General features: G+C 52.2%; 1 protein-coding gene across 1 annotated transcript in view; it reads right to left on the minus strand.

Annotated features, from left to right (window-relative positions):
• Positions 1-1514: 1514 nt before the first annotated feature.
• Positions 1515-24721, minus strand: part of Rgma (repulsive guidance molecule BMP co-receptor a) — a 43974-nt gene continuing 20767 nt past the window's right edge. Inside the window, exons 3-4 of the mRNA XM_021166768.3 lie at positions 11752-12269; positions 1515-4088 (exon numbers count right to left, since the gene is read on the minus strand). Of these exons, the coding sequence (XP_021022427.2) occupies positions 3372-4088; positions 11752-12269 (1235 nt within the window). The 3' untranslated portion in view covers positions 1515-3371. The remainder of the gene's footprint in view (positions 4089-11751; positions 12270-24721) is intronic.

The raw sequence follows: 24721 nt of genomic DNA on the forward strand, positions 1-24721 counted from the left end.
ATTTCGCTGATCAGTCCTTTCTGGTTTTTACCCTTACAAACTCTGGCTTGTGATATGAGAAGCCTAAGAATTCTTTTCCTTGTTTTTGCTCTGGTGGGGGTGGGGTGGGGGAGCACAACCCAGGAGCCTAAGGTCTTTTACACCATAGGCAAGGGCCCTAAAATTGAGCTACATACTCACTGCACCTCATCCCAGCAACAGGCAGTTGGGGATGGAGTGAGAGAGAGAGAGTAGTTCACAGGCTATGCTAAAGCTCTTCGGTTGCCAGGCTGACTGGCCTCGGCCCAGGTCTGCACCAGACCAACTGTCATTCACAAGGAAGCACTCAGACTTAAGGTGCTGGGCCTGGACATTTGAGATGCAAATTCCCCTGTTCTTGAGGGCAGTGAGCGGTGTGGTATTTAGGAAAGAATTCTTGTGGGTTAAATTTAGGAGCCTGAAAAAATTCCAAGCCCCACATATTTTTTTGGCAAGTGTCACATGGCACTTTCATCTGATGGAGAATGAAGGACGTTTTCCCTGGGCCTGGCTTTTCCATAGTCTGCCCAGCTTGTGGCTCGGGCCAATGGCCCCCGCCATTGCTATGCTGTTCCCCTGGGATTGTTTTCTTTAACAATCCCATTGACCACTGGGGGCCAGGCCTTTGGTGACTGACAACGCAGGAGAGTGGGTGCATTTAGCTCTTTCCTCCTAGATCAACCCTTCAGAGGCTGTGTGTCCGGTGGGCATAAATGCTCTCTGGATCTCTCCTCTTGCTGGCCTTTCGTCTCCTCCCCAGGCTGTGTGGGCTCCTCTCCTCTGAGGAACAGATGAAGACACTGTTGGGAGCTTTTGGGGAGCTCAGAGGGTTAAATGACTTGACCAAGGTTACTTATTTGGGACTTAAACTTGTCTTGAACAGAGTATCTCAAGCAAAATTGACCTAAGTGTATGCCTTGGCTCTGCCCTTGACAGGGAGGGCACGGTACAGGTGGGCACACCTCACACAGATCTTCAATCTGTTAAATGGTTTGGGTCCCGGGACACTGAATCACTGGGACAACATGTGCCCATGGTCAGCAGGGAGCCTGGCTTTGCACATGTCTGGACAGTGGTGCTATCAGAGCACATCACTGGGCCCCTAGGCTGGATGCTAAGGGATGTTGAAGAGTTGTGGCTGGGGCTCCTCGGCCATGCTGGCTTGGATGAAGCCATTATGGACCCCAGACCCTCCTCCATCCTGGACTCTGTTCTAGACAACAGCTCTCTCAGCCTTTCATCCTATAACATCGGTCTGCCCTGATGTGCCCAGAGCAAGGGGACACGGACCAACCAAGTCCTTCTAACGGCTCAGGCATAGGAAGGAAGAAAGGTAATCTCAGTCACCGAAGGCCATGGTGGTGAAACAGCTGCATCTCACAGCTCACACGACTGGGGCACACACAGCCCCGTCTTGACACACTTTGTAGTGGGAACACATCCACCACCCACCTCACCTCTCCACCCCGCAAGGACCAAAGTCTGTTTCGAAAATAAACTCCAACAGCTCATCTAAAAGAAAAATAACAAAACAAAACCAACTTTACTTGCATTTAGCCGTTAATAAATAATTTACAGTATGTACACGCAGTGGCGCTCCACACAGGTCGCAGACAGGTGGACTCAGTGAGGGGTCCCCACTTCCAAGCAGAACGTGATCAAACACAACCAAAATAAAGTGCTTCAACTCTTTTACTTCCAACATAGGGATAGCTAAAAACCAGCAGGGGGCAGGCGGAGCTGACCCCTCCCAGCTACCCACGTGGTTTTGGCAGGGGTTTGGACCTCTGGGAGGGAGAGGCAGGTTCTGCAGCCTCCGGCCAGTGTATGAGAGGTCCCTGGGGGGCGGGGCTGGGGTAGGCTCTGCAGGGCCGCTGGCTGGGTGGCCCAGGGGGGCTGGCAGTACCGCTGTGTTGGTTCCTTGGGGGGGCCTCTGAAACAGCAGAAGAGATGGGAATGGCTCTGGGCTCTGTGGATGGACTCTAGCCTTGAGCTGAAGGAAAGAACGCTAGGCTCCCAGTGACAGGCCAGAGAGTTGAAAGAAGGTTCTAGTGGGAGGAGAGCCTGCCAGGGTACATGGTGCAGGAAGGCCTCTTAGACGGTGCTCCCCTCAATTCCCACAAAGAAATGCAGACAAGAGGGCTGGGGGGTGGAGCTGCTGACCAGCAGCAGGGGAAGTCTAGGAGGCAAGTGAAAGGGCAGAGGACAGGGCAGGCCAGCTGGCCCTATCCACTGGGTCTGCCGCTCATGCCCTGAGACCCTAGCCCCTCTCTGGTGGGGACTCATGTCTGCTGGCAGGGACAGGGGTGAGGGGTGGGGGTAGGGATGGTGATGGCAGGAACCAGAGGATCACATCTCTGTTGAAACATTCAGAACGAAAGCACTTCTTAAGTGCAATGGGAGAGGGGCAGAGGGTGGAGCCAGAACAGAGATGGGGATCTGAGCCCATGAATGGTACCGCTTAGACCTCAGGCCAAAACACAGCCTCCCTTCAACTGTGGGGCTTTGCAGGCAGGTGCCTGGATGCAGCACCTCTGACAAATCCGCAGTAGCTGGATGCACGGGACAGTCCCTGCGTAGCACTGGGTAGGAAGGGACCAGGAGGGCACAGCCTCCTGGCTACAAGGTTACAACCATTTGCTAAAGATGCTGAGCAGGGCCCTCGGGTATGCCCTTAGTCATACTGCTAAGGAGTACCTGCCTGGGGATAGAATCTTGGAAATGCTTCTGCCTTCCTGATGTGGGGGTCTTTCGGTGTCCCCATGGGCTTAGTGTGTGCGAGTGTGCTTGTGTAACAGTGTGCGCGCGTGTGTGGGAGGGCACAGAGGCCCCAGAGTAGGTGTGCAGCAGTCAGCCGGGCCTGTCTCAGTGCATTGTGAGGGTGTGGAAGGAGCCGACTTTCCCAGTGTCTCTCGGGTGACGGGGGCGGGGGCAGGGGACGGGGTGGACTTTAGCTTAGGGGGCTCTGGTTCGCACATTCACACGGTGGGGGTCAGGGTGGAGGGAGCTGCTCTCCTCCTCACACAACTCTACTGTCACAAAAACACAGCATCAATCACCACAACCTTGTCGCGTGCACTAATCGAGAGGGGAGAGCTGTCCCACGTGCCCTTCGCCCAGGCCAAAACATCTGCAGATGGCTCTGAGGGCACCACGCTCAGGCCATCAGCTGCGGAGGCCACCTCTGCTGAACGGTGGGTCTGCAGAGAACACTGGGTCTCAGGGAGCCAGCCCACCTGCTGGGCTGCATCCTGAGGCTGACTTGAGCCCTCAGACAAAAGGAGAAGCCAGGGGCAGGAGCCCAAGGCTCAGGGCAGTCCATACCCTCCTCTGTATCCTACATGGCCAACTGTCTACCACAACACAGGCAGGAGGACCAGAAGTGGGACGGTGCCAAGGAGAATCTGGGGGGCCAAGGGGAATGTGGTGGCAGCGGCGTCGGCGGCGGCCACAGCTCCTGGCAGCTCCCGAGTCCTTTCAAACAGATGCAGCTTGTCCTTGTTGGAGTGGAGCATCTTGCCATCCTCCAAAGCATAGTAGGCAGCCAGCGTGAAGTTCACATCACCAGTCGTGAGGAGGTCGAAGACACAGGCCTGGTAGTACAGGTCTTCTACGGGCAGCTTTTCCTTGCACTTGGCCACGGCTGTCTCATAGGGGAAGGTCTCGGGGACCACGGGAGAGGGACTGGCAGCTGCTGGCCTGCGAGGGCTTTCAGCGTTGGCACGGAAAGCCTGGAAGTCGATCTGCTGGTTGAGCGGGCAGCCCCGCAGGCAGAGGTAGAGGCCTTGGCTGTCGCGGTCCTCCACGGCGTTGACTACCTCCTCAGGCATCCGGACGGCAAAGGTCAGGTAGCGGCCCACCTGTCGCACCACGATGGTGGTGCCGATGTACTTGGCCTGGATCTCCACGTGCTGGCCCGACACCTTCTCTGTGATCTTCAGGCTGTTGGCCCCGTGTTTATCTCCCCCATTTTTGGAGCCGTCCGCAAAGGCAGACGGAAGTTCGTCCATCTCAGCTTGGTAGACTTTCTGGTCCACACACTCTTGGAAGTTCTTGAAGATGATGGTGAGCTATGGGGAGAAGATACAGAGGAGAGTAGATCAGGACGTGTGAGGAGATGTGCCTTAGAGGTCTTAGAGGACTGGAAGGTACCCCAGGATGCTGTGGACTCTCCCTTCTCCGTAACACTCACAGCTAAATACCAACCACACTCTTGTACATTTAATACTTTGTAACTTTTATTATATATGTACTAAAATTACTTAAACGTTCGCTCACTACCATAACTTAAAAAAAAATTGGCTTTCTCACTATAGAGAGGTGAGCCATAAAATAAAATATAAAATTAAAGGGTCCAATGAAAACTAAAAGGTCTTTAGTCCGCTAAGATCAGGGTAAAAACCGCTTCCCCAAACATCAGACCCCAAATTATTCCAGCTCACGAGCGCTATCTGATGTGGCCAAAGCTGTGACTGGGTTAAGGGCCATGAGGGGGGCATATCCTGGGTTACCTGCATGGGTCTCAGGACAGTTGCCAGTGTCTGAAGAAATGAGAAGTCGAGGGAGACATGGCCAAGAGGACAAGGCAGGGTGACTAGGAGTGGAGAAAGCAGCTATGTGCCAAGGGACACCAGCGGCAGTGGCGGCGGGAACCAGAAAGCTGGCAAGGACGGCCCCGCTACACCTTCCTGGTCATGCATGCAGCCCAGGAGCATGTAGAATGCAGGGCTGTAATGCCCAGAGATGAGTGCAAAAGTCCATGCAAGCGAGAAGACAGAGGTCATGAACCAATGCAATCTGGGGGGGAGGGGGGGGAAGGTAGGGAGGTCATTTCCAAATGGAGCCTACAGGGGAGGGTCTGGGAGGAGCCAGCCGTGTCTGTCCTTAGGACTGCAGACTCTCCCCGTGCCTGCCACTGTGGGCCCTGCAGTTATTATCCCCCATCTCCTGTGGCACTGTGAGAGTTTCACAGTGGCTCAGAGCGCTGCAGCAGCCTAGTGAGGGCCACCCAGCCACGAAAGGCAGAAGTGATAGGCACTTCTAGAGGTTTCTCACCTCCAGGGCAGTGGTTTTCAACAACCTGTGGGTCATGACCCCTTTGGCAAACTTCTGCCTCCAAAAATATTTACATTACGATTCATAACAATATCAAAATTTCCGTTGTGAAGTAGTAACCAAGTAATTCTGTGGTGGGGGTGGGGGTGGGGTCAGCATAATGCGGAGGAGCTGTAGTACCGGGTTATAGCATCAGGAGGGTTGAGAACCACTGGTCTTGGGTCTTATGACCACTAGTTCACAGGGTAAGGAGCTGCGAAGCCTTGAGATGTTCTGTGTCATCCTGGGTGTGGTGTCTGGCTGCTTCCCAGGGAGGATACCAAGCTGGAGACATGAACAATTCCGTGGGAGGAATTGGGCTAGCTGGTGGGTCTCCAGAGGGGATGCTGCCCCACTTTTACCCCAGTGGACAGCACATGGAGCCTGGCTGAGGCGGGATGTCCTCCCTGGATGCTCAGGTCGTACGTGCAGCAGCAGAGAGCACCATGATGATAGCCTGAGAAGACTCCCAGGGCCAACGGCCATCCTGCAAGGGCTAAGGGAGTCTCTGGCCCCTAACCATAGGACCAGAAGCCGGGATCAGTGCTTGGATGGGGTCAGAAGTGGGAAAGTCAAAGGACCCGGGTTCAGAGTCACAGAAGAGCCAGCCAGGAAGGCCAGATGTGAGGCCTGGGGACGGCAGACAGTGCCTAGCTGAATTTCCAAGTTGCCACAGCTGCGAAGACCCCAGGAGGCCCAGATAAACAGAGTGGCCAGAAGCCAGGGCCGTGGAGCCTAGCAGCTTGTGCCCGCCTCAGGCTGAGCAGGCCAACAAGGGTTCAGTTTCGGGAGAGTTCCTTGCCTCATCGTTGTCTTGTTTTGTGGGTCCCCCCATGCTAAGCAGGTAGTAAATGGTGGCACCCAGGGGCTCTGGGACCTGAGAAGACCTGGAGCCTTGTCTTCTCACTGTATCACAGGCCCGTAGGCAGGAGGGGTGAAGGGCATGGATAGGGCAGGGCACATGTGACTCTTAGAGGCTAGGGTATTCTAGCTTTATTAAAACATGGGGTTCTTCCTCCATAGAAATACTAAAAACCAACCAAACCAAACCACCACTACCCTAACCCCCCACCCCAAAAAAAAAAAAAACCCAACCAACCAACCAAACCAAAACTAAAAATCCTTCTCCACCATCTTTTTAGATTTTACTTGTATAAAAACAATACAGGCCAGGCAGAGGGGGTGCACTTCTTTAATCCCAGCACTTGGGAGGCAGAGGCAGGCAGATATCTGAATTCGAGGCTAGCCTGGTCTACAGAGTGAGTTCCAGAACAACCAGGGCTACACAGAGAAACCCTGTCTCGAAAGCCAACCAAACAAACCCCCAAACCAAAACAACAAACCACAGCCTGGGTTGGATAGTACTATTTTTCTTCTTACTCTGAAAGATTTCAAAAAAGAACCTTCCCACCATGATGATGTCAGCTTGGGGTCAAGATGATGAGTGACCGGCCCATTCTATGGCTTTGTGGGAGAAAGGGCTGGGGAGGGAGGCAGAGGTCCCCAGAGTGTGAGCCTCGTAGGCACTGGCCATGCAGCTTTTTAAGAACGGGACTCTATTTCCTGTGTCCCTCCCTTGGGCTCCCATTTCCAGTATGCACTGGGAGGTCAACAGAGGAGGGAGCTGTCCCTGCAGCAGAGCCATTCGCTTTGGACTGCACGAAACTGCAGCTACTCAGATTCCTGACCTAGGAAAATGGCGACTTCATACCAACACAGGTGGCCTGCCACGGTAGTCTGGAAGTGGGTGGTCCTGCCACCAGAGGGGCGGCAAGGTGAGGGACGCTGATGCTCTTGTTTGGTGTACAAGGCCACACAGACTGGGGAAGGGGGCTCTCCGAGTGTCAGCAGTCTCCTCGGAACAGGAAAGGCTGGTTTGGCTTGAACCCCCATCTCTCATGGAGACAGCCTCCTGGAAGGTTGACAGGCTGCCTGACTCCTTGGCACTGGTGCCAGGGACCACAAGTAACAACACGAAGGGGGCCTGACGAAAGCCTGGCGGCCTGCTGCCAACCCACCATGGATGGATGACTTTCTGCCTTTGGTATCCTCTTTTTCAAAGGGGCCCCTGGATTTCTATGTGCCCCTCCCCAAAACACATACACACACACACACACACACACACACTGTGTGTGGGTTGGAGAGAGGGAGGGAGGAGGGGAGGGAGGGAAGGAGGGAAGAGAGAATGTTAATGATGTCATCTGAAGCCAAGGGCTGGGGGGCGGGATATAGGAGGGGGCAAGAGTTCATGACCTCTGGAGGTCTCTGACCTGAGCAGATGAAGTAAATAGTAGAACTAGTTTCTGAGTGCTAGGGGGAAACAAACAAGGGTGAAGGGGGGGGGGAGGTAGCAGAGTAGAGTTCCTATCCTCAGAGCCTCAGTTTCTTTGCCTGTAAAATGGGCACAACCAGCCAAACTGGGAGGAGGCCTTGGAGTGGGAAGCTGGCTGACAAGTCTGCTCTTCTGTAGAAAACCCTATCTTGATCGTGCTTGAAGAGAGAGGGAAAGGGCCAGGAAGGTAATGGTAGTACCCTGTGTGAGACCCTGTCTGCATGTGGTTTTATAACATCAGCTGGGCAAGGTTACCAGGTAGTGAGCTCAGGGTTAGGACTAGGTTGGAGGACTAGGCTGTTTCTGGGAAGTCAGGAGGAGAGGGAGGGGGGCCTGCTGGAGCTAGAATCTGGGCTCTGGTGGGAGAAGGTCCCCAGAGACCGCACCACTTTGGGGATGAAAGTCTCTTGCATCTCTTACTTTCCTGGGGTGCTCTGTTCCCCATCCCTTCACTGGAGATTCCCACAGTCATCAGGGGTCAGCTCAGTGGCAAAGCCTACCAATTCCCAGAGCAGAGCCAGGGGTTGAGCCAGAGAAGACACAGACAGCACCAAGGGGCTGGCCTGAGGGAGATGCCACGGTGCTGAATCAGAGAGCACGCGCACACTTGAGAGCCAGAGGCTTCAAGAACGGCAGAATGCCAAGGCACTGGAAACTGGCCGCTGAGGTAGCTCACCTGGGGACCGCAGGGATCCCAGTCTGGTCTGAGTCTTGAGTTTGGCTTGGCTACAGAAAACCAATAGTGTCACTGTCTGGTCTCTAGCAGAGCCAAGCTGATGGGGTCTGAGAGTTTCCTGCCTGCTGTGGTCAAAGGCCTGGCTCACAGAGGAAGGGCTGGTCTGCTCAAGCCCTGCCATTCAACTCCATTCTGGGAGTCTCCGTGCTGGGCTGGGTGGGGAAGTCCTCCCATTCTTACTCAGGCAGTTTGTTGGTGCCCAGAGCCCTGCATCATAGGTAAGAGGGAGTGAACAATCACAGAAACAAATCCACTTGGCTGGTGAACCACGTGACCATGCTGAGGGCTGAGGTCTAGGTGTACCTCAGCTGTGCAGGTGTTTAAGGCCAGGCACACTGACCCCCAGTACACTGCCAGTTCCAAGGTGGCAGAGGTCAGGGCCTCCCGGTTACGTCCAAGCTCTGTGTCTGGGCTCTGTTGTTACTGGTGATCACACCTCCCTAGATCGAGAGGAGCAGCGGCCGCTCTGGAGTCCTCATCCCTTTTGTATCCTCAAGTCTCCCCTTGTGCCCAGATGCCAGCCCTCTGGAGGCCACAGCGTGGGGTGGGGCAGGGAGGCTGGGTCCCTTCCAGAGCCATGTTTGTTGCTGCATTTAGAAGCCACGGCCTCAGGCTCCCAGGATTCATTTATCTTGGCTCTGGGGAAGGAGGGCGGTGAGCAGCTTAAAGCTGCAGGGAGGTATTTGGATCCTCGCCTGGGGTGCCCTTAAGCCTTCCGAGGGCCAGGAGAGGGAAGGGGAGAGGGATGGCTCTGGCCATGGCTAGGCAGTATGACCTGGTTCTGTGAACCTGGTAGGGCAGCCACGGAGAAGACCTGTTTGTTTCCTACCCAGGAGCAGGGCCCAGAAAGACCTCCTTCGGTAGGTCAGGGCCACCAGAGCAGAAGGAAGTGGCAGCGATGGAACATTTTTTCTGGCTGCCAGGTCACCTCACTGTCCCCTTCTAGGGTGTGGCAGAGAGAGAAGGAACAGAAACAGCCTTGTGGGCCAGCCTGGCACAGCCTAACATGTGGTCTTCCAACACATTCCTCCTGGGGAAATAGACCTACTGCCTCCTAGCCAGCCCGGAAGCCCCCGGGGCTATGGTGACAGGGCGGGCAGCAACAGAGGCCAGGCACTGAGGAGGGCAGACATATGCCCACTGTCTGATACCTTAGCTCCTGGCAAGTCTGAGATCAATGGAGACCTTCCTCTCACCTAGCAGAAGTATGCAGGGGAGGGAGAATCTGGGGTGGGCAGGAGTATCCTCTTGCCTGGGAAACGGGGACTCTTAGCTGTCTCTGGCACCGGCTAGTGAGCAGGACTTGAGACCTGTCACCCAAACACCGAGCCCCCTTGGAGGAGAGAATGAGTGGCTCTCAGTGGATTCCATGGCAACAGAGAACACGCCAGGCTCGGGAGCTGTCCTGGCTGAGGACAAACCCTAGCTTGGTATTTCCCACCAACTGCCATTTTGGGTGGGGAAGTCCCTCTGCCTCCTGAAACCTCCTGTTTGGTCAAAAGGAGCTACTTTAGGCAGGCAGGGCTGGCCTCAGGGAGGAGTGAGAACTTCTGGAGAGCCTCTAGGGTACTCTGTGAAGCTGGCCCACGCTCCGTTCTATCCCCCTCATCTCAGGTGCTCAAGGCTCTCTCGGTCTCTCAGCATCCAGGTAAGTCACGGAGGCACAGGGCAGGACTCTTTATCCAGCAGCCTCAGCTTCTCAGCCGTCCCATCTGACAGTGGTGGCCTTGGAACCTGCATTAAAACTACTGCATGCCTTGTTTGTTTGTTTGTTTATTGAGACAAGGTCTCACATAGATAGTCCAGGCTGTTTTCAAATTCACTAAGTAGTCAAGAGTAGCCTGCTTCTTCTGCTCCATCTCCTAAGACCTGGCATTACAGGGATTTGTCACCATGTGGAGTTTTATGTGCTGCTGGGGACTAAATGCCAATTGAATTATATCCTCAGACCCTACTGAGGGCTTAAAAAAAAATAACCCATGTCTAACCTCATCCCAAAAATGCAGGGGTCAAACCAGCCAGGAGGAGTGTGTGCATCCTGGAACTCGGGTACAGAGAGCATTACCACCACCTTTAACAACTGCTGTATTTGTAAATGCAGCCAAAGAGGTGGGCAAGGCCACCCGACGGTCCAGAGAGAGGAACGTAGGCCACAGACTCCTTTGATTGGTTCTTTTTTTTTTTCTTTTCTTTTTCAATTTTTTGAGACACAGTTTCTCCGTGTAGCCCTAGCAACTCTCTCTCTCTCTTCCTCTCTCTCTCACTCTCTCTCTCTCTCCCTCTCTCTCCTCCCTTCTTCCCCCTCTCTCTCTCTCTCTCCTCCCTCCCTCTCTCTCTATAGACCAGCCTGGCCTTGAACTTGGACCTACCTGCCTGCCTCTGCCTCTCCAGGGCTGGGATCAAAGGCACACACCATCATCACCAGGCCTTTGACTGGGTTTAAACATACATGCACTAGGAATGAGACTATTTCAAAGGCTCGAGAATACGTTTTTGGGAGTATTTCTGACCTTTGTATGTATGTGTGTGTTTGTATGTGAAGTGTACCTACCTAGGTCCATAGACATGTGGAGAGCAGAGGTCAATGAAGATGTCTTCCTCAATTAATTCTCTGCTTTTTTTTGTTGTCGTTGTTTAAGACAGGGTCTCTCATTGAACCTGACGCTCACCAACTCAGCTAGACTGGTTGGCCAGTGCCTTCCCAAGGCTGGGACAAAGCACACAGTGCTGCATGGCTGTCCATGTGGGGGCCGGTGACCTAAGCACGGTCCTCACACTTGGGTGGCAAGCGCTTTATTGACTGAACTCTAAACACTACAGTTTTTAGAACTATAGGGCTAGGAGGGAATCCATTTCACATCTTCTGCAGCACACACTTGTACAAACAGGAGCACACATACTGGAAGCTAAGCTTCTCAAACACTTGTCCTTACTGTACCCAACCCACTCACAGATCCCATTTTTTATATCTGCGCCATGCTGGGCTACTTTTATTCTATTTTGCCTAGCTAGAACGTATATGTGGTTAGGGCTGACCACTTGGGACTGGATAACCTGTCATTTCTGGAGAATTCTCCATTTCTTGGCAGCGATGGCTTGACTATATATACAAGCAACACTAAAGGGACTCCATAGGTTGTGTATATGTACCACATAATATAAAACATGTATGTATATATGTCACAACGATCAAAGGAGAGGTCCATATACTGAGGGGTAGGGGAAGGACACACGTTGGGAGTGGGGACAGAAAGGGGTAGAAAAAAACGTAAATACAGTACACCCGTGTGTGAAATACTCAAGCAAATAAACCTATATATTTTTATATACTACTTTCTGACACCAGAATAGGGTCTCATGACTCTCTCCTGAGCAGCGCCTGTTTAGTCTGAGAAACACCACGCTAGAGGCAAAATATGGGCATAGCTGTAAGTTGGTTTATCTCCCGACAAGGAATCTCTACAACATTCCTTTCTAACCCATGTGCTTCTTCACTGACCACAGTGGTGCCCAAGGTGCCTGCATAGTGTGTAACCCTGCAGGCCTGGCCCAGCCTCCCCAGACCCCTTACCTTGCTGGTGGCGGTAGCTGCGGAGCCCGGCAGCACAGGTGTATTGGTGACTTGCACGTTCAGGTAATTATTGTCGATGAGAGGCCAGGCGCCTTGCACCTTGCATGTCTGGAAGTGGTCTGTGAAAGTCCTGAGGTGTGGGTCCCCAAAGAGGCCGCAGTGAGTGTAGTTGGGGGCAGCTGAGTGCTTGTGGAAACTCTTCTCATAGTGGCAGATCTCGGGGCTATCCGAGCGCTCCTGGCTGTCCCCAGCTGGCGGGAGCGTGCGCACTCGCGGCTGTGAGGTGGGGCCGTCCTTGGAGCAGTTGTGCTGGCTCATAAGGTCCTCTATGCCATGGACAGCTGAGTGGTAAGCCAGGTCGCCCCGGCAGGTGCGGGCTGTCCGCCGGGTGCACAGGGCGTAGGTGCGCAGGGCTGCACAGAACTCCGGCACGTCGTCGGAGGCAGGGGCGTGGCTGCCTGATGACGTGGCGCTCCAGAACTCAGAGTTGCACTTGAGGATCTTGCAGGGGGAGATGGCTATGGAGGAAAACACACATGCCATCATGTCGGGACCCTTTTTTTTCTTAATTTATTAGATATCTTCTTTATTTACATTTCAAATGTTCCCCTTTCCTGGTTTCCCCTCCGAAAACCCCCTATCCCCTCCCCCCACCCCTTGCTCACCAACCCACCCACTCCTGCTTTCTGGCCCAGGCATTCCCCTACACTGGGGGTTATAGAACCTTCACAGGACCAAGGGCCTCTCTTCCCACTGATGACCAACTAGGCCATCCTCTGCTACATATGCAGCTAGAACCATGAGTCCCACCATGCATTTTATTTGGTTGGTGGTTTAGTCACTGGGAGCTCTAGGGGTACTGGTTAGTTGATATTGTTGTTTCTCCTATGGGGCTGCAAACCCCTTCAACACCTTGGGTCCTTTCTCTAGCCCCTTCTTTGGGGACCCTGTGCTCAGTCCAATAGATGGCTGTGAGCATCCACTTCTGTATTTGTCAGACACTGGCAGAGCCTCTCAGGAGACAGCTATATCTGGCTCCTGTCAGCAAGCACTTGTTGGCATCCACAATAGTGTCTGGGTTTGGTGATTGAATATGGGATGGATCCCCAGGTGAGGCAGTCTCTGGACGGCTGGGATCCTCTTCTTTAAGATCTCTCTGGGTGAAAGGTGCAGGGAGGCCTCACCTAAGATGGAGCCACTCATAATACACTGGTAAGTGAACTGTGGAGAGTAACTTGCCCTGTCTGGCCTTCCAGATTCTTGTGTATGGCCTGCTATGGCGAGGAGGGTCCAAACATATAGACCAGACTGCAGAAAAGGGACAGCATTTGTTTTTAGCGGGACAGTGATCACTGACCAATCATTCTTGGACATAAAAAAAAAAAAGCCAATATATAAGAAAGACAACAAGACAAACAAGACTTCATGGCTAATTTACAAGAATTCCAGCAAAAATAACAGAAATGTGATAGGATACCACTCCTGCCACTGTGAGACTCCCCCAGCTCTCCACTTACTTATACTCACTGAAATAAGGGATAACAGCAAGACCTACTGTGTGAATCGACTGAATGTTAAATGATTCATCTCATGCAGCTACAGTGCCAAGAGACCTTGCTCACAGCTGTTCTAAGTGTGGACACAGCATTATCAACCAAACCATCCCTTAGTTCCTCTACCAGGTCAGAGCAATGACATAATACCTTGTTGACTTCAAAGATCTTTCCCCACCTACCACAAGTCTTGGACCTCACTCTCTGCAAGTACTGTCTCTAGCTGACTAGCTCCAAGGGACAGTTTCTTAAGCTTGGCAGGGAACACTACCACACTCAATCAATGTTGGCTACTATCATTGTATCATATCACAGAGGAACTTGCTAGCTTCCTTGTCACCTTTCTCTCACCTGCAGTCTGGGAAGAGTTTCCTTTGAATCCGCTCATGTGTGGAAGCCAGAGGACATCTTTGGGGAGTTGGTTCTTGCGTTCTACCTTGTTGAAGCAGGGTCTCTGGTTGTCCCTGCTATGCTTCCTATCCTAGGGTGGCAAGCCCATGAGACTCTTGGGGAACCCCTCCCTCCGTCTTTACCTCCCATTCTCTGTGGTGGTATGCTGGCATTACAGACCTGTGTGTGACTACGGAGCTTCTCGCAGGGTCCTGGGGACTGAACACATGATGTCAGGCTTATATGCCAAGCACTTCCCAGTGAGCCATCTTGTTAGGCAAAAAGTTACAAACCTTGAGATCTTAGGGCTGGCCATGCCTGAGAACTGATGCTCTAACATACCTACATCTTGTATCTGGACATGAGCAACCTACCCTGTCCTGGTCTTTTAGATTCGTCCACACAGTCTACAGTGACTGAGCGGCTAGGCATACATCCCTGAAGCAGGATAAAAGTTTCTATGCACATCCTAAGATAAAGGAACCAGGGGTCCAACTAGAAGACTGAGTGTGGGTCACAGCCCAATGCTGGCAAGGGAGGAATCTGAAGGGAAAGGGGACTCGCTCCAGCAACTCCAGGCTGGGCCACTAACTTGGCTTGTAACCTTGGAAAATTCAGTTTGTTTCTCTGCTGTCTGATTTTCTTATAAAATCAGCCTTCACATCAAAACAAGACTTAAAATCTTTGCGGGCAGGTTGATGGGAACAGTCCATCACTATCCCAGCAGGTCTGCAGCGTGTGCCTGCTGATCTCTCATGGGGCTCTCACCTACTTTGGGGATGGGGTGCTTGCAGCCTTTTCTTAAAGGCTCGTGCGCCAGGTCACACACCTGAGTTGTGATGGCTTGAGTGTGAATAGCCCCACAGGCTCATATATTTGAGTGCTTAAGTCAATGTGAGTGGAACTGTTTGGGAAGGATTAGGAGGTGTGGTCTTTTTGGGGGGTGTGTCACTGGGGATGGGTTTCGGGGTTTCTAAAGCCTATGCCAAGTCCAGTATCCATCCTCCCTCCTTCCCTCCCTCCCTCCCTCTCTCCCTCCCTCCCTCCTGCTTGTGGATCGGGATGTAAACCTCTCAGGGACTGTGCTAGTGCCTTGCCTGTCTGCATCCTGCCATGATGATCGTGAACTGACCCCTCTAAAACGGTGAGCAAACCCCTTAACTAAATGCGTTCTTTTGTAAGAGCTGCCTTGGCCAGGGCTCTTCACAACAGTAGGACAGTAGCTAAGACATGAGCATAGAGAAGTCAGCCTCCATCTTGAGACTCAGGCTACCTGCGCTTGCAATACCGCTGGCAAACAGGTTCCTTTCGGTTGGTACCTGTTGGACTTGTTTTTCTTTCTGTTTGAGAAGAGTTATGAATTATTTGTGCATTAGGGGAAATATCTGATAGAATACATCAGTTTTCCCACTTTTATAGCTTTATGTATATCGAAGAAGGCTGACCTACATCAGACTAGAGCGGTACTGTTCAATCTTAGTACCTGAGAGGCAGCAACAGGAGGGCTGGCAAGATCTGGGACAATCTGGGTGACACAGGGAGAACCTGTCTCAAAACAATCAAAATATGAGCCGTGAATCAGCAGAGGCCATTGGTCTGTTGGTGCCTGCTCTGTAGAGAAGGACAGTAGCCATGGAGCATTGTGGTCTCCCATCTAAGACATGCTCTCCTGGCACCCACAACCAGTAGCATCTGAGGGCCTGGCCGGTGTGGAGATGGGAAGCCCTGGATATTACACAGACAGAAGAAGGTGGAGTTAGGCAAAAGGAATGTGGGAGCAGAATGCTGGCTTGCCACACCCTACAGTCTAAGAATCACAGAAAGGGGTACTGAGAAAAACACTGCAGATGTGGATGCTGCCCTGACAGGAACCCACATGGGTTCAGTTCACCTCAAGCTCACCATGATGACAGCAACAACGATGGAGGCCCTCTATTGCCCATGCCACAGTCCCTTCTAGAGCCTCCTGTCCTTTAGAGCAGGCTGTCTCCAAATCAGGCTGCCTGCACAGCTGCGGATGACAGATGGCAACAGAGGTGCTCTTCAGACACTCCTGCACTGGCATTCGCTCCCTACTCCTGAAGAAGCCAAGGGACCCTAAGTGAACATCTTTGTCTCATTTATTCCATAGCTCAGCCACATAGGGAATGAGGACAGAGGAAACGGAGGGCTGAGGAGGACGGTGGCACGTGAGGTGGCAGGTAGCAGAATGAGGACACCGGGCTCCATTTCAGTTCTGACAGTTGTGAGGACCTGACTCTCTGCCTTGAGCTTCAGATGGAATGATAGGCTCCCATCACGCCTGAGACCCAAGGGCACACAATAAACAGGGTCCCCAAGTCTAACAAAGAGACACAATGTTTCAAGGCTAGAAGTCGATGGTAGGAAACAGGAAGGGTATGGATGGCAGCCAGCCTCCCGCTGTCCCCTACAGCCGAATGGTCCAGCCGTGACTCAACTAGGGGTTAGTCCTTCCTTCCTCTTGCCCGCTCTCAGAGGCCCAAGATGTCATCCCAGAGCTCAGTGGACCCCCTTTTCTACCCTGACTCATATCACCCCAATCTGGCCAATTCCTTCAGTCCATTGACCACTACACACTCATCTTGGACCATTCCAGGGGAACCAACTGTCCAAGGGCCACCTTTTCCATAGGCACCAATGTTGTCAGCCCACTGCCTCCTTTATACCAGGCTGTGTGCTATGAATTGAACTCCACCTCTCCTTGCAAATCAGTCCCAATGCCTAACACAAAGAGCATCTGGATTGAGGTTGCTGAGACATGACTCGGCTTAGATGAGGTTAGGGAGATAAATGTCCCATCATGGCATTGCTGCCCTCACAAGGGCACCAGAGCTTGCTATCTCTCTCCCCACTTCAAGAAGATGCTAAAGTCGGCAGTCTGCAATCCAGGGTTTTCCCTGGGACCAAAGCTGGATCTGTTGGCCCTACTTCTAGAACCATGAGAAGTAAGTGGGGATTGTGTGCCGCTACATAGCCTGTATTGACTGATCGATTACCCTATCATCTCTCTCTCTCTCTCACCCCTCCTCGTTTCCTTCCTGAGCTCTATAAGCAGCCACTGTCAATGGAGGCATCATCTGGCCAGGTATCAAAGGTCTAGGCAGATTTTGCTATCCTCCTAGCACATCATGAGAGCCTGTTCCCAGGGTGACCGAGGCTTGGCATGATTCCCTTGGCTCTGCAGAAAGCCAGGGTATTTATTGATCAAGAAGTGGCAAGTAAGCTCTTGCCTCTCTGCCTGGTGACTCCTGCCCCTCCCACTTGGGTGATCTATGCCCCAGCCTGATTCAGGGTACACATTAATGCTTTACCCTGCCCCCACACCAGACACTTCTTGGAGGATGGAGCGGTCAGAAGGGCTAGCTCCTGAACTTGCCCAGTCTATTTTGTCCTTGCTAGGCAGCAAATTAAGGAGCGTTGGATTCTGTGCAAGAAAGAAAAATGGGGGGTGAGGGGAGAAGCACTTGTAATTTCTCCACTCAGAGAGACTCAGGGGAGACTGAGTGTCAGCAAACAGCAAGTGACAGATTTGTGTTGCAGGCTATATACCTAGTTAGTCTCAAAAAATGGGGACCATGCCTGGGGGGGTCATTTTGGGTTTGGGGAAGGTATCCTTGAACCCCAAACCCATGAAATGAGGTGGGGCAGGGCTAGAAGTGCTGACTAAGCAAAGCCTGCAGGAACTCAAGGAAGCAGCTCCATGAAAGAGAATTTTGTGCTGTTAACTTTGTTCAACTGTCATGAGCACTACTAACGTGACCTGAAGACCTACCACACGCCAGATGTGTGCACATTGCCTCTAATTTTGCAATGGTCTCAGGACTTAATGTTCCCCTCAACAGACAGGCAACAAGGTGCAGAGGCCTGGAATGGCTTTTTCCTTAGGTTCCTTGACACAGGCGGGATGTAACCACAGCTCTCAGTTCCTGCTTTCATCTCTGGGCCTTCACTACTCCCCTGGGGGCAGGAATTTTTACCTTCATTTTACCAGTGGGAGGCCTCAGGGGGTGGAGCTGCCCTGAGTCACAAAGCCACACATGTGCCTTAGATGTGCACTGGTGTTGGGACTGCTTCTAAGCTTTTCTTTCTCTCTCTTTCTCTGTGTGGGGGTATGCAGGTTTTGCCCCTCTCTATCCACATTCTCGTGTGTGTGTGTGTGTGTGTGTGTGTGTGTGTGTGTGTGTGTGTGTGTGTTGTACAGAGGTTGATGTCAGGGGCTCTATCTTATTTTTTTGAGACAAGGTCTCTCTCTGAACCTAGAGTTTGTGGTTAGGGCTGAACTGGTTAATCAGCAAGCCCTCAGGATTGACCTGTTCTCAGGCTCCCAGGGCTGGGGTGGACATGTGGACCTGTGCTACCATGCCTGACTGTTGAGTGAGTGCTTAGGGCCCAAGCGAGCTCAGGCTCTCAAGTTCACACAACAAGCACTTTGCCTACTGAGGTGTCTCTTCAGCCTCATGTCTATGCTTTTCAAAATGCACTCACTACAAGCCTTTCCTCAAGAAACCATCTAAGATGGTCAGTTCCCCAATGTCCCAAATGCTAAGGTCTGTGGCCCTGCCTGGTTCTGCTGTCACAGCACAAATTGATTCTGTGCCCCATGCCTCCAGCTGAAAGGCTTGTGGAGGGCTGCTGGACACAGATGCCGCTGAGAAATGACCTATGTCTGACTCTTGAGAATTCTCTGCTGCCCTCCCCATTGCTCTGAGACCTTAAACTAGCCCTGTGGGTCCTCACTGGAACTTCAGGAAAAGGCTGAACTCTCTCAAGGCAGAGCTCAGAGCTCAGAGCTCAGAGCAAGGCAGCAGTTTGCAAGACTGATACTAACAGTGATAAGTTGGGGCCAGAAGTGGCTGTGCCCAGTGAGTGCCCTCTGCTACTTCTTCAGATGGTAACCTGACTCTGGTCTGTCAGTCTGAAGTGATATACACACAGCTGTCATTCCTTAAGGGCCTTGGGGAGGGACCTCAGAGATGTCAACGCTGGACTGTCCTTATGGGCTATAAGCTGAGAGGCCCCTGCCCTTTACTCTACAGAGGCCTCACCCTGCACCCCATGTCCACTGCACTAAATCACCAACTGCAGGCTGCTTAGAGGTCAGAAACCTATAGGCAACTGGGCCCAGCATCAAAATCAAAAGCTGCAGGGTCCCCTACCAGAAGTCCCCAAAAGGATGGGTTGGTTTTCTGTTTTGTTTTGTTTATTTTATGTGCTATATATTTTTCTTTTCTTTTCTTTCCTTTCCTTCCTTCTCTTTCTTTTTTTGTTTAAAGGATTCCAGGAGATTCCAGGCAGTAAACTGGGCCTTCTGAGGCCAGTGTTCATGTACACATTGCTCCAGTGTGTAACACATCTTATAGCAGTTACAGCAGCTTGTGCCAACAAGGGAGAGCCAGCCCTGAACGCTTTCTGCTTAGCAGAAGGATGCTCACTGCCCCACAGTGGCAGGCTACCGCTCTTTTTCTGGGCATTACACACAAGAGAGTGGCGTTCACCTCACTTGATAGCCAATGCGCCCAGAGTGGACATAATTAGAATCTCAAACATTTTCCTCTTTCTTTCTTTCTTTCTTTCTTTCTTTCTTTCTTTCTTTCTTTCTTTCTTTCTTTCTTTCTTTCTTTCGGTTTTTCAAGACAGGGTTTCTCTGTGTAGCCCTGGCTGTCCTGGAACTTACTCTGTAGACCAGACTGGCCTCAAACTCAGAAATCCACCTGCCTCTGCCTCCCGAGTGCTGGGATTAAAGGCATGCACCACCACTGCCCGGCTTTCCTATTTCTTTTTTAAAAAAAATACTTTTTACATGTATGTGTGTGTGTGTGTGTGTGTGTATTATGCAGGCATGCATGTGTGCACGTGTATATCCCATAGCACGTATGTGGAGGTTTGCGAACAGCCTGTAGGAATTGGTCTCCTACCACGTGGGTTATGGGACTAACTCAGGTGGTTAGTATTGGTGGCAAGCCCCTTCACCCTTCTGAGCCATTCAGCAACCCTGTTTTTCTATTTCTAATCATTCTGGGGCGGAGGAACCTTCTGGGGTCCCCTTTGACTCTCACGACCTGGAGAATTACCTCATCAAAGTACAAAGGTGCCTCACAGATCTTGGCCCCCTTGACAAGCTCAGCCGAAGGCACTGTTTGTCTTGACCTATCATTAATCCTCCAACCTTCAGCTATAATCTTGAGAATGATATCTGGACCAACAGAGTCCACAGGCCTGCAGAAACGGTGGCCCTGCCTGGACTCACCCACAGGAACCCCCCTGAACGTGTCCTAAAATCGCTAGGGCAGAAAGGGTTCTTCCTGTCCCGGATGCTTCCAGCTGCTTCTCAGGGAGTTCTTTCCGTGCCCTCCTGTAGAACCACCCAGATCTAGGCTAAAATGTAACTGCCCCACTTTCGGTATCTGATATACATGGAGGTGTCCCCAGGCTTCCTTCTCCGTGCTACCTTCTCTGGCAGCTGCTCCTCTGGGAGCCTTGAGTAACCTGGCCAGCTTCATTCAGGGCCTCAGGAAGGTGGCGACAGGACACATCTTTCCTGCATCTGTCCATCAATCTCCCATAAACAGGCCCTCCTCATCTTTATTCTGTCTTTCTCTCACTTAGTTCTTCTATTTCTAATCATTGTGGGGCTGAGGAAGCTTCTTCGGTCACCGTTGACTCTCACTCTATCCAGTGAATTGCCTCTTGATAATCTTTGCTGATACCATCATGCAACATTCCAGAATTTGTAAGGCTAGCCCCGCCTAAGCATAGAGTGTGTTCCGAGAACAGCACTCACACTGAAAGCAGCTTTTGAGACTTCAGATGTCATGCGTACAGCGCGCCCCGCCCCACCCCACACCTGTGTCCAACTCTGTCTGGTGGAAACCTGGGTCTCCCATGCATCCAGGGTTCAGGGAGCATGTATGTGCTCATAGCTGGCCACTCACATTTTAAAGACAGAGCTCCACAGTGCCTCCCAATTGGATTGAGCCACATGGCTCAGGCTCAGATGTCATTATTTTTCGGTGGATGGCAACCCCTCTGGGAGGCAGAAAGTCAAAGCAGGATCTCAGAATACTAAATGGACCCGCACGATAAGGAAAAAAAAATCTGCCCTGCTAGTACTGCAACAGATCGGTTTGTTCTCCAGTCCTCCTTTGAGCTGTTAATCAAACCCAATCTTTCGGAATAATAGCCTGCTTATTACCACCCTGTTTGCATGACAAAGCGTCCCAATAAAACTTACTTCGCCCGGGCCCAGAGGGGGTGTGAAGGATCAACCATGAGAAAGGAGTCTTAGGAATTCCTCGAGGCACTCCGGGGCCAGAGCCCAGGAATAAAGACAATGTAATTTGCCACCAAGAAAAGCCCAATAGACCAATAAATTACCCGCGTGCAAAGGGATTAGATCAGATTTCAGCGGCCTAGGGGAGGGGCAGGGTAAGGCGGGAGGGAGACAGCCATGCCTTCTCTTAAAGAGGTAAGTATCGCTTGGAACACAAGCTCCAGGGTCAAGACGTTTCCAACTCTGCCTGCACAGCGACTGTCTGAACTGTTTTACTTGCTCGGAGATCTGGCTCCTGATGTGCGCTGGGAACTGTGATGAACGCCCTTCTCGGAACACACTCTGTGCTTAGGTGGGGCTGGCCTTAACGAATTCTGGAATGTTTCATCTGAGTCGGGATGGAGGCATGACCTTATCAGTGAAGACTCTCAAGAGGCAGATATTGCCCAACTTCAAATCACTGCCCTTTGCCGGTGGAACAGGAATCGTTTACACCCCCAGCCCCCACGCCAGCTAATCGGCTGGCATCCTGATAGATTCTGCCACCAGGGGGCACTAGATGAAAAAGGGAAGGTGTCCCTGAAGTCCCCACTGCTGGCCTTCCCACCAGGGCCCTTCTGCCCTCCTCCGGCCTCTAGCTTCTTTGCATGTGAGTGGCTCTGAGGTATACTGTAAGCTCAGCAAGCCCCTTCTGTTCCCTTTGTCACTTGGCACTCTGAGGTGTAAGCGGTGTCCTGCTGTGTGCCTCAGTGATCTTAAGGTTCCCAAGCTTAGCTCCCTCGGTGGAACCGCCCGAGGGAGGGGGAGGGGAGTTCACCTTCTTGGCAAGCTTGCCTAGGAATGAAGCGCCTGCAAGAGGACCTCAGCCAGTGACGAGCTCCGAAAGAAAGCCCAGCGGCAGGCAGCCCCAGCACCGGAGCTCTATCTTAGTGAAAAGTAGGACTTAAGAGGCAATAGCTTCAATTAGGACACAGGCAGGTGGAAGAAATCTTCTGTAAGTCTGCCTGCCTCGGGGAGAGGCCAACCCTGAAGTCTGATGTCTCCGTGTCCCTTTCCTCACTGTCCACCTAGTGCGGGAAGCAGACCTTAGATAGGATTCTGGAAACGGGTCGCATCGGCATCCTGAAGGAGGTAGGGGAAGGGCACTAAGTAGGGGTCTCCTGCTGATTCTAGTCCCACAGTAATGAACCTTGGTGGGCGTGGGGATGGAGTGGGGGTGTTACGGGACAAGAACAGATGCCCGAGGCTCCCTGTTGGCGCCGCTCCTGCAGGAATTTCACTCAATCATCCTGGCGTAAACACCCAGGTGTTTGGCCCCAGATCCTGAGAGGGACACACCCAGCAGACTGGATTTTTTCCCCAAGTGCTGCGTAGCCTGCCTCACTTAACCTATCACTGCAGATCCTAGAAGGGATCACCGCTCCTGGGTGACATTCCAGGGCCAGGCAGCCTAAGGGCCCCAGAACTGCCACTTCATGGCAACGTGTTTCCCACCCGTTAGCTCTACTGGGAACTGTACGTGCTTCCTTCCGAGTCTGGTCAGGAGGACAAGGCTGAGAGCAAAAGGGAGCTTTGGGGAAAACCTCAGGTGACCCAGGAAGAGAAGGCCAAATTGTTGGGGAGCCGGGCCCTGGAGGGTGAACTCACTGCCTACCCAGCGTGGGCAGAAGTGGCTAAGTGCCACTCCTAGAGCGGGGGCAGGACAGTACTGCCTCCTCCGTCACACCCTGCCAAGGCTGCCCTGCCTCAGCCTCCACACATGCCAAGTTGTTGCAAGCACCCTTGATGACTGACTGCCAAGGAGAAGAGCACACCTCAGCTTTCCAAACAGGCCACCCTCCCCAGCTCCCGCAGGAGCCATGGAGAAACAGCTCTTGAGCAAGCAGGGTGGGCGTGGAAAGCCCTGACTCCGCCCTCTAGTGGGAGGGCATAGGCAGCCTATGAACGGAAGGCTGAGAGCAAGCCTGGGTAATGGGCCCATAGGGGGTCAAGCAAAGGGACAAGGTCCTCACCCCAGGAACATCCTGCTTTGGGGGAGAAATAAAACAGCCCTGGGCACGAGTGGTAAGGGAGGTAAGAAAGGTTTTCCCAGGACAATGAAGCTGCAGGTGAGAGCTGTGGTGTTTCTGGTTGAAGCATGACCCCTGTTACTAACTCCAGGCTCACGCCTGAGGTGACAGCTTTATAGTCAGACTTTGCTTCCAGCCAGCTAGGCTTTTGTGCTCAGCGGCAGGTCAAAACACCTCTGAGGAGAAGAAAAGAAAAAAAGAAACAAAAACCCACCACTGAGGCACACTGTCTCTCTCCCTGCAGTCTGCAGGTACTGGAAGAGCACATGCCAGGCTGGTACCCAGGTGGGAGGCACAATGCTGAACTCCCTTCTATGTGGAATGGCCCTGTCCTAAGTGTCGAGGTGTCCTAGCATGAGTGAAACAGGTCAGGAGTCATCACTGAATCCCTGCTGGCGTGTCTCCCTGAACCATGACTGTGCCATCTTGGAAACCAAAGTTAGAGGACCAGAAAGGACAGGAAAGGCTTTTGGAGGCTGAGAAAGCACTGCAATGCACTGTGGGAACTGGGAGGCCACTCTTCATTGAGCTGCCCAGGGTCACAGACCCACAGTTCTTTCTTGTCCCAGCATTCCCTTCCCCCCACCCGCATCTTAAGGCTTGAACAGGCCACACAGCACATTTAACAACCGTGTTTATCCCAAATCTGCAAAGGGCAGGAGTCTGACATCTGCCATTGGGCACTGCTGGGTAACTGGCTGTGTGTAACACCTCCTCCAGCTCTGCCTCCACGTCAGGAATGATGGGTCCCGAGGACACTCAGTCAAATTAACTGGGCGTCTGGAAGCTCTTGGTTCTCTGTGGCCATGCAATCCACTGAAGAACTCTTAAGATTATTACCCTCCTCCCCGCAGGCGTATCTGGGAAAGTGTGAAGGTACTATGTTTGGAAGGACGCTGTTAAATGCTAACTAGGAGTTGTTGGTGAGAGGACAACTTTTTGAGTGCTTTTTAAAAAATCGTTTTTTGGTCTTTGGCTTTTTAAAATGTCTACTGCTTTTATAATCAGAAACAGTATTTGGGGGAGATATGGGGTGTCTAGGCCAGAGGAGTCCTGTGGAAACAAAAGCCAGAATCAAAAGAAATTACCCCCCCCCAAAAAAAAACCCTAATGGCTTTGTAGCTTCCAGGACTATGATGAACAAACTTGGGAGTGTGGGGGAGGAGGGAAGAGAAGGGCAGAAAATAGGCTCCCACCCTTAGCATATAGAATTAGAGGCTGAGAAGACAGAAACCCAAGACCCATGAGCCTTGGGAACCAAAAGTCTACATGGACTACATGCATTGAATTTAGAATTTGATCAAGTAGGCAGGGACAGGGGATATGAGTGTTCAAACCAGAACTGGGTGTCACAGGACAAGGCATAGAGCATCCCATGGGGAAAGGGGGTAGAATATGAAGAGGAGGGGGCTGGGATGTGCTGGATCCTTTCGGAATGAGGTTTGGGCTAGAAATCAGAGATGCCCCTCCTGGATGCTGCAAACAAGGACCTCCAGATTCTGAGTGTGGTTCATCAGGGATGGGATTGGAGTAAGACACCAAGGCATTCCTGGTGGTTACGACGTGGCAACAGAAAAGTGCAGAAAAAGGCAGAGGACTCCAAGCTCTAGGCCATAGGACTACATGGAGACCGTTTTGCAGGGAAGACTTCATGTTCTTGGGCAACG

Source organism: Mus caroli, unplaced genomic scaffold, assembly GCF_978045245.1.
Source record: "Mus caroli unplaced genomic scaffold, Mus_caroli_1 scaffold_8, whole genome shotgun sequence".
In the NCBI taxonomy this organism is placed as follows: Eukaryota; Metazoa; Chordata; class Mammalia; order Rodentia; family Muridae; genus Mus; species Mus caroli.